General features: G+C 42.4%; 1 protein-coding gene across 2 annotated transcripts in view; it reads left to right on the forward strand.

Annotated features, from left to right (window-relative positions):
* Positions 1–9,984, forward strand: part of GPR137B (G protein-coupled receptor 137B) — a 46,585-nt gene extending 36,601 nt beyond the window's left edge. The window contains exons 6-8 of one of the 2 annotated variants that reach the window (XR_004924978.2): positions 3,406–3,442; positions 5,921–6,045; positions 7,659–9,984. Coding sequence is in view for 1 of the 2 variants with exons in the window: in XM_036116946.2 (XP_035972839.1) it covers positions 5,921–6,045; positions 7,659–7,770 (237 nt within the window). In the remaining variant the exon portion in view is untranslated. The remainder of the gene's footprint in view (positions 1–3,405; positions 3,443–5,920; positions 6,046–7,658) is intronic. The other variant, XM_036116946.2, reaches the window with a different exon arrangement.

Below are 9,984 nucleotides of genomic sequence, written 5' to 3' on the forward strand. Positions count from 1 at the left end.
CAGCACTCGGCCAATGTAACTGTATTCAAAGTGCGGCTCTCTGCCATCCACATCGGAGTCCTGAGGGTACTTGGGGTAGCTTCTGGGAATCCACGTTTTAAATACGAAGCATCCCAGGTGATTTGAAAGCACTGTGAAGTTTGAGAATCTCCATGTTTTTTGTTGTTGTTGCTTGAACGGCTTTATTGGGATAGAATTCCCATATCATGCAATTCAGCCGTGTCACGTGTACAGTTCAGTGGTTTGGGGTGTATTCAGATATGTACAAGCATCACCCCAGTTTTGAGAACATTTTTTGTCACCTCAAAAAGAAACCCATACCCATTAGCTATCACTTCCCCTCCCCCGGCCCCTAAGCTACTATTCATCTGTGTCTGTAGGTTTCCCTACACTGCAGTTCCACAGGAATGGGACTTTACAGTGTCTGGTTTTTGTGACTGGCTTCTTTCACTTAACATAAGGTTTTCAGGGTTCATCCATATTGTAGTATGTATAAGTACTTTATTCCTTTTTATGGCTGAATCATATTTCATTGTATGGATATGTCCCATCTTGTTTCCATTTCTTAGCTCTTAGGAACGGTGCTGCTATAAACATCAATGTATAGGTTTCTGTGTGAGCATGTCTTCAGAGGCGCCTGGGTGGCTCAGTCGGTTAAGCATCGGACTCTTGGTTTAGGCTCAGGTCATGATCTCAGGGTCCTGGGATCGAGCCCTGCATCGGGCTCCCTGCTCAGCATAGAGTCTGCTTGAGATTCTCTCTCCCTCTCCTTCTGCCCATCCCCCCTCCACAAGCATGCGCGCGTGCACACGCGCTCTCTCTCTCAAATAAATAAATCTTTAAAAAAAGTCTTCATTTCTCTTTGGTACATATCTAGGAGAGCAGTTGCTAAGTCATATGGTAACTCTGTGTTGAGCTTTTTTTTTAATTCTAATGTAGTTAACATATAGTGTTGTATTAGTTTCAAGTGTACAATATAGTGATTCAGCACTTCCCTGTATTTCTTAGTGCTCATCAGGATAAGTGTACTCCCAATTCTCTTCACCCACCTCCCCCATCCCCCCACCCACCTCCCCTCTGGTGACCCTCTGTTCTCTATAACTGAGTCTGTTTTTTGGGTTGTCATTCTTTTTTTTTCTTTTTTTGCTTTTTTTGCTTTGCTCGTTTGTTTTGTTTCTTAAATTCTGCATATGTGAAATCACATGGTATTTGTCTTTCTCGGACTTATTTCACTTAGGATTATACTCTCTAGCTCCATCCATGTCATTGCAAATGGCAAGATTTCATTCTGTTTTATGGCTGTGTAGTATTCCATTGTATATGTATACTACATCTTCTTTATCCAATTCATCCATCATTGGACACTTAGGCTGCTTCCATAGTTTGTCTGTTGTAGATAATGCTGCTGTAAACATAGGGGTGCATGTATCCCTTTAGATTAGTGTTTTTGTATTATTTTGGTAAATACCCAGTAGTGCAATTACTGGATTTGTAGAGTAGTTCTGTTTTTATTTTTTTGAGGAAACTCCATACTGTTTTCCACAGTGGCTGCACCAGTTTGCATTCCCATCAACAGTGCATGAGGGTTCCTTTTTCTCCACATCCTTATCAACACTGGTTTCTTGTGTTGTTGATTTTAGACATTTGGACAGGTGTGAGGTGATAGCTCATTGTGATTTTGATTTGCATTTCCCTGATTATGAGTGATGTTGAGCATCTTTTCATGTGTCTGTTGGCCATCTGGATGTCTTCTTTAGAGAAATGTCTGTTCCTGTTTTCTGCCCATTTTTTAATTGGATTATTTGTTTTTTGGGGTGTTGAGTTGTAAAAATTCTTTATGTATTTTGGATAGTAACCCTTTATCGGATGTGTCATTTGTGAATATCTTCTCCCAATCAGTAAGTTGTCTTTTAGTTTTGTTGACTCCTTTGCTGTTCAGAAGCTTTTTATTTTGATGAAGTCCCAGTGGTTTATTTTTGCTTTTCTTTCCCTTGCCAAAGAAGACATAGCTAGAAAAACATTGCTATGGCCAGTGTCAGAGAAATTACTGCCTGTGCTCTCTTCAAGGATTTTTATGGTTTCAGGTCTCACATTTAGGTCTTTAATCCATTTTGAGTTTATTTTATGTGTGGTGTAAGAAAGTGGTCCAGTTTTCCTATTATCATTTGTTTTTGTTTGTTTGTTTTAAAGATTTTATTTATTTATTTGACAGAGAGAGATAGAGCAGGAACACAAGCAGGGGGAGTTGGAGAGGGAGAAGCAGGCTTCCCACTGAGCAGGGAGCCCGATGCGGGGCTTGATCCCAGGACCCCGGGATCATGACCTGAGCTGAAGGCAGACGCTTAATGGCTGAGCCACCCAGGTGCCCGCACCCCTAATATCATTTGTTGAAGAGACTTTTTCTTATTGCATATTCTTGCCTTTGTTGGAGATTAATTGACCATATAATTGTGGGTTTATTTCTGGATTTTCTGTTCTGTTTCATTGGTCTATTTTTTTTTTTTTTTTTTGAGAGAGAGAGAGAAGAGAGCAAGACGCATGAGCAGGGGAGGAGCCGTGAGGGAGGGAGAGGAAGGGGGAAAGAATCTAAAGCAGACTCCGCACTGAGCGCAGAGCTTGATGTGGGGCTCGATCTCACAACCCTGAGATCATGACCTGAGCTGAAACCAAGAGTCGGATGCTTAACCAACTGAGCCACCCAGGCGCCCCAATCTATGTATTTTGTGCCAGTACCCTAGTTTTGATTACTGCAGCTTTGTAATAGAACTTGAAGTCTGAAATTGTGATACCTACAGTTTTTCTTTTTCAAGATTGCATTGACTATTTGGGGTCATTTGTGGTTCCATACAAATTTTAGGATTGTTTGTATTCTTGGCTACAGACTTTTACCTTTTAGCACTTTGAATATATCATGCCACTCCCTTCTGGTTTGCAAAGTTTGTGCTGAAAAAGCCAGCTGATAGCCTTTTGGGGTTTCTCTTGTATGTAATGGTCTTTTTTCTCTTGCTGCTTTTAACATTTTTTATCACTATTTTTTGCCACTTTAATTACTGTGTGTCATGGTGTGGACCTCCTTGGGTTGATTTTTTTGAGGGATCTCTATGCCTCCTGGATCTGGATATCTGTTTCTTTCCTCAGAGTAGGGAGGCTTCAGCTATTATTTCTTCAAATAAATTTTCTGCTCCCTTTTCTCTTTCTTCTTCTTCTGGGATCCCTAAAGTGCAACGGTTATTATGCTTGATGGAGTCACTGAGCTTCAAAGTCTATTCTCATTTAGCATAATTTTTCTCACCTGCTCAGATTGCTTTCCATTACTCTGCTTCCTCTAGCCTGCTACGTATTACATCTAGTGCGTTTTAAATTTCATTTATTATTTCTGACTGGTTCTTTTTTATCTCTGTTAAGGGTCTCACTGATGTCCTCTACTCTTTTCTCAAGTCCAGTGAGTATCTTTATGATCATTACTTTAAATCCTCTATCAGTCATATTATATTTGTTTCACTTAGGTCTTTTGTTGTGGTTTTGTCCTGTTCTTTCATTTGGGACATATTCCTCTGCTCATTTTGTCTAGTCCTCTGTGTCTGTTTCTGTTAGGTTAGTCAGCTACCTATCCAGCTCTTGAAAGTAGTAGGTGGGTGCGCACTTCTAACAGGGTGGCACTGTCCTTTTACAGAGGGGTGGTGCCCCCACTGCCCAGTCCTGGGCCAGCCCGGACTGCTCCACGAAGTGTGTGAGTGAGATGTGTGGTGCCCGCACGTTCTGCATGCCAGTCCTCTTGCACAGGTGACACACAGCCTCGAGGAGACAGGCTGGCCAGGGCCACTCTGCAATGCGCAGGCAGGGCATGTGGTCTTAACAGGGAGCGAGCATCCTCCACAGGGGGTGACCCGCTGCTGCTGCCAGGACCGAGGCCCTGCAAAACACACAGTAGGGTCACACCACGTTGGCAAGGTTGCAAAGGCCTTCTGGGGAGGGGACCCGCAGCACCAGGACTGAGGCAGGCCCGGCTGCAGGGGGCAGGCCGCGGTGGAAGCAAGTTATGTAATGAATGCTGGCCCCGTCCTGGTTCTGCTGGGGGTGCTGGGCGGGGGAGCTCCTTTGTTCCTGGAGGAGTCTCCCAGGGAAATCTGTCCCTCTGGTCCGGGGTCTGAGATTAGTAAATAACTCTCTCCCATCTGCCGCAGGCATCTTTCAAACTGCCCTTCCGGGCTGCACCTTTGCAGGCGGTTTGTTGGGCTGTCTCTCTGAGACCCGGTTTCCTCTCCCTCTCCAGCCTCTCCGGGAACTGAGCCTGCTGATATTTAAAGTTCCAGGCTTTAAGTTCCAGCTGGTTGTAAGAACTCGGGAAATTTGGCCCAGCCGGTTTTCGGAGGCCCCCAGGAGTGAGGATCTGTTTATCTCCGCCCTCAGCATGCAGACGGCCACGGCCCCTTAGCTCCCAACCACGTCTCCACTCTTCCTGCCCTCACTCATGGGTCCAGTTCTCTACATGTACTTGTGGAGTTGGTCCTGCCAGTCTTCAGGCCCTTTTCTGGGATGTGTTATCCAGTTGTATCAGTGAAATGAGGTGCGCTTAGGGTCCTCCTACTCTGCCATCTTCCCGGAAGTGGAGGTTACACTTTTAAAAACAAACCTGCCCGACTGTTGCCCGCAGTGGATGCGCCATTTTACGCTCGCGCTAGGAGGGCAGGAGGGTTCTGGGTCCTCCACATCTTCCCCAGCACTTGTTATGGACATTTAGATTCTAGATGTCCTGGATGGGTGTGCCTGTTGCCCTGGTCACGAATGATGCCAAGCATCTTCCCATGTGTTATTGGACATTTATATCTTTTCCTGGGAGAAATGTCTCTCCAGATCTTTGCCCATTTTTAAATTGAGTTGTCTTTTTATTGTTTTAAGAGTTCTTTATGTTATGTATTTTAGATCTAAGTCCCTTGTCAGATAAAGTGATTTTGCAAATATTTTTTCCCTTTTTGTGGCTGTGTTCACTCTCTTGATGGTATCTTTTGAAGTTTTAAGTTTTGATGAATTTTATGTTCTTTTGTTGCTCATGCTTTTGGTATCATATTTAAGAATCCTTTGCCAAATCCTGGGTCAGGATCTGTTCCTATATTTTTCTTCTCAGAATTTTATAGTTTTTACTCTTATATTTAGGTCTTTGATCCATTTTGAGTTACTTTTTGTATAGGTGTGAGGTTAGGATCCAACTTCATTCTTTTACGTAGACATTCTTGAACTGCTACAAATAAGAAATTTTAACGCATCCCACCTTATCTATGTTTTGTTTCCTGTTATTTGACTAGATTAGTCCTAGAAAAGGAGGAATTTACATATAAATACTCATGAGATGGTAGGCAACCCTGTTTCCTACTCTTGTTTAACTTTAAAATAGACCACTGATGATAGGTACAAGGATGTCAAATAAATTCTGGATCTTATGCCAGTTTTGGTTTACCATATAATACAGTTCTGATCTTCTGCTTACTTTTGAAACAAGTCATTTGAAATTTTTTGAATGGTGAACTCTGCTTTAGGACAGAAACAGGAGGAAATGATTATAGAAGCAGGATATGGAAACTGGATACAAACCCTCTTCAAAATTATTTGATTATCATGATTATTTTATCTTGTAAATATCCACATTACTATACAGCTTTATGTCTAATTTGGTTAATTTGGGCACTGTCTAGTGTTTTAGTAAGGGATTAAAACAAGATAAATTCATTGCTGCAAAGAGAACTCTGAAAGATTTTGTCCATACTGAGAAAAGAAAAAGTTAAATATAAAAGCAACTAAAATGAACACTGTAGTTGAACAGGTACATCCTCCTTTCAGATGAGTATAGCATCTTCAGTCTCCAACAAGAGAGATCTTGTTTATCTTTGTCTAGAGTATACTGAACAATTAACTGTCTTTGTAGACCAGCCCTGGAATGGTCCCCAGCCATGGATTCAGTCCCAGATCTTACTTCTTTGACAACCCTCGAAGATATGATAGTGATGATGACCTTGCCTGGAACATTGCCCCTCAGGGACTTCAGGGAAGGTAAGACCCTAGTTCATGGTAGAAGGCACGGTTAGGAGGCTGAGGACTGCACCAGTGAAATCGATTCAATCCAAGAGAAAATGCTTCCATAAAAACCCTGGAGTCGGACGGAATGTGAGGCACATAGGAAATGGAGGAGAAGCCCCTGATGATGAGAGACAAAGTGCCACCAGAAGAGCCCCATGCCCAGGATTCTGCTTCCTTACCGGTGTGGCAGACAGGAGGGGTGGGAGCTCCGGGGGTTCCCTTCCCTCTCCTGTGATGCTTCAGCCACCCTCCATGGCCCAGTGATCATCACATCCCCTCTTCCTGCCGGTGAATCTGGGCCCTCAGGGCCAGCAGGGGTGAGAGAAGCAACAAGGCTGCCCTAGGGCTTACTGAGCCCCCCTCCACTCCATGCTTGTGCTCCCAGGACCTGGTGCGGCTTCAGGGCTGTGTTTCTTGGAAGTGAAAGCTTATTATTGGTAATCCTTTGTACATTTAAAGGCAATCATTAACATTTTAATATAAACTACCCCCCCCCAGTCCCGGATGGAATGATAAAAGAGAAGACAGCCTAGCTTTTCTACTCTTTATTATGAACAGTAAATGTCCTTGGAAAATTTTAAAAGAGCTCGGAAGAGCCCTTGTTTGGGGACAGGAGAAGGGAGGAGAAGCTGGGAGGATATACTGCTTTCTTGGTGCACGAGGGAGCAGGGCACCAGATAGAATAAGGAAGAGAAAATGCAGCACTCCACAGACCACGCCAGCAGATGTGAGGAACACAGAAGTCTGGAAGCGAGCCAGTAAACACGGACTTCCCGAGGTCCAGAGTTGTTCTGAGCCTCACCCCTACCACTGCTCTCTTACCCAGTGCCCCCACTGCACATCCCTCCAGAGCCCGCGGGAGCAGCCCTAGGCCCTCACCTGCCAAAGGCAGCATGCTGCTGAGCTCCCTCACCCCGTAGGTGGAAGAAGATCCCTTTTCCACTACATACAGGAGGAGAATAATAAAATGTACATTAGTGAGTGCTTACTGTATATTAAGCTACTGTTCTAAGCACTTTATAGGTGTTAACTCACAGAAGCCGAAGCAGGCAGTCACTGATATTACTGACGATATGGATGATAAAGTGGATGCACAGAAGTTATTTGTCCAGAGGTACCAGATACAATTTGTTGGCAAAATACTTTGTTACACATAGTGATTGGCTTATGGTTCTAGTAATACTATGCTTCTGGGCTCTGTGGAGTTCAGGTTTGTATTGTGTGTTTTGTAGAGCGAGCAAGCGTGAGTGGGGGGGGAGGAGAGGGACAGGGAGGGAGAATCTTAAGCAGGCTCCACACGCAGAGCCCAGCGCAAGGCTTTATCTCACGACCCTGAGCTCAGGACTTGAGCCGAAATCAAGAGTGGATGCTTAACCGACCAAGCCACCCAGGCGCCCCGAGTTCAGTAATCTTTGTGGGTGAACTTGTAGCCACTGCACGTGGGCTTCAAGAAGCCACTTTAAAAACTGGGATTGTCTACAGTTTATACAAAATCCCAGTTTTATCCATCTAAAATAGATATGTCATCAATAGAAAGTTTGGTGACTTGAAACATTATACTATCTATCTCCTTTTTTCTATTTAAGTTTTACTCCAGACTACTATGATTGGGGACAACAGACTAACAGCTTCCTGGCACCGGTGGGAACTTTCCAACCAGACTCCGTTTTGGATCCTGACAAACCAAGCCATGGGTAGCATCAGTCAACAGCTCTATGGAAGATTCCTCAAGTGAAGAGCTTCAAAGAAACTAACTTAATGACAGCTGAATTTTTAAGGCACTTTTCCTTAAGAAATAGGACTTGATTGATTTTTGTTACAGGTTTCTAATGGCTCTATAGGACTAAGCAATAATTTAGATTGAGAAAACCTTATTTTAGTACTAAAAAGTGAGCCTGGCTGCCCATTTCAGTGGGTATAATTTAAACGTTAAAAAGAATTCTGTACTTTTATAAAGATGTATTTTATATAACTTAAATAATAATGCTAAAATATATACTAGGATTTTTTGAGAATGTTATTGCAATATGTTTGTAGTTTGCACGGACTTTTATGCATTACAGTACGTGGTCTGACGGTTGTTTAAGGCTTTTGGACCTAAGTATTCTTCAGATCCTTACCTCTTCAGGTCGTGCAGATGCTGAGCTGCACACCTGGAAGACTCCAAACACAACTGACATCTAGAAAGCCCATTACAACTCCAGTGTTAAAGGTGAGAATGTAGCAGAGAATCAGCAGACTACGTACCAGGTAATTGGTTCCTTCCTTCGAGTTCTTTAAGGTCCAGACAGTTGTTATCTCAAAGAATCTCCTAAATGGCACCAAGAATGTGCTACTCTGATTTTCAGCAGGGCACTAACGTATACACTTCAGTGATAAGTGGATATGTTAAAAACATGGATAGAGCTGACCTACACTGCTAAGCCTCCTCTGCTATATTCAGAAACTTTGCATAGTTTTTCAGCCCAGTGAAATCTAGTATCTGTTACCTCAGTACTTCCCAAGACGGCACCTTTCCCAGATCACGGACCATTCATTACATTCAAGGAACAGAGGAGAGGTTCTCAAAAGGGGATGAATAATAAATGCCCTGGATCCAGAAGACTGTATGGAATCCTCACAGTTTTCCTGTCATTTCTCATCCTATTTAAAATAATGCCTGGTATTTCTAAATAGCTCTGAAGGCAGGCTATTGGAAGCGGCAGCTTTAAGTATCCAGGAGCACGACTCCTGTCCCTTAGCCATGTAAAGAGGCATGTTCCAGAAAACTGCTTTCTCAGTCGTCTTTCGCTTCAGTGAAATCAGCTGGTTCTCCAGCCACGGGTGTGATTCTAAAACCTCCAAGATCTATACAGGTAACACTGCCTATGATAGGAAACTCTGTCAGGGAGGTTAAATGCTCTGATTTTCTGTAAAACCGAGAGAAGGTACTGGAGGAAGGACTGTCTCCAGAGAGACAGTATCTGCTCTGCCTAGAGAATCTCACCTCTCGGGATGGGAGGAGGAGCAGCAGATGAAGAGAAAGTTATGTTAATAAGTTCTGCCTTCATGACGAAACCCATTTCCAAAAGGTCTCTTATTTCCCATTTTGGTCTTCAGAAAGGATTTCTCTCTGGGCACTGATTTCACAGAGATCAAGTCTACTTCTCTTGATGGTAATTAAAATTGCCATCTCAAGTTTTAAATGGCTTGTGATTGGGTTTTTCATTTGTATGGAATGCCTTTATCCTACATAATCACACATAACATAACAAAACAGTGTTCTTGCCTTTCAGCATATGGAAGAATTGGGGTCACTGTCAGGGAAAATTCTAGACTGAAGCAAAATTTGCACTGATTATGTGGGTTGCCTTAAAATGTTATAAGTTGTTATTATTCTACAAAGCTTTAAGAACACCCTACTTGTCATGCTGTCTGTTACTAATTCTCTTGGGAGAATTTAAAGGCAGACCCAGCATACACTTAAAACTTTAAGTCATGCTTTCAGAAAGTACTTCAATTAGGTCATTCAAGGGTAGGTATATTTTTAAAAATACAGTAATAAAAAAATCATTAAAATCATCCAATTATTATATTCATGCTGTATCAACACATTATTATCCTGCTATTACTGGCAGGAAAATTGAAATAACCAGCATTAAGTGATAAAAGCCATAATCTATTTTTATGATAAAGCTGCTGTTTGAACTATTTTTTTATTGGAAAGGATAAAAATGTTCTAAGAGCCTATTTTTCTCTTCTTCCCTTTTTAAAAAAGTATTGCTAAAGCACAAGTATTGTAAACACATCTAGAATATAAAAAATAGGATTGTATTAAACTGTCTTTCTCTCAAAGTAAATGACCATGTATACCCTGGGAAACATTATAGGTATGGTAGGTATGAAAGGGGACATTAAAATTTCTTTAATTTC

The sequence above is a fragment of the Halichoerus grypus genome, chromosome 7 (genome assembly GCF_964656455.1).
Source record: "Halichoerus grypus chromosome 7, mHalGry1.hap1.1, whole genome shotgun sequence".
Taxonomy (NCBI): Eukaryota; Metazoa; Chordata; class Mammalia; order Carnivora; family Phocidae; genus Halichoerus; species Halichoerus grypus.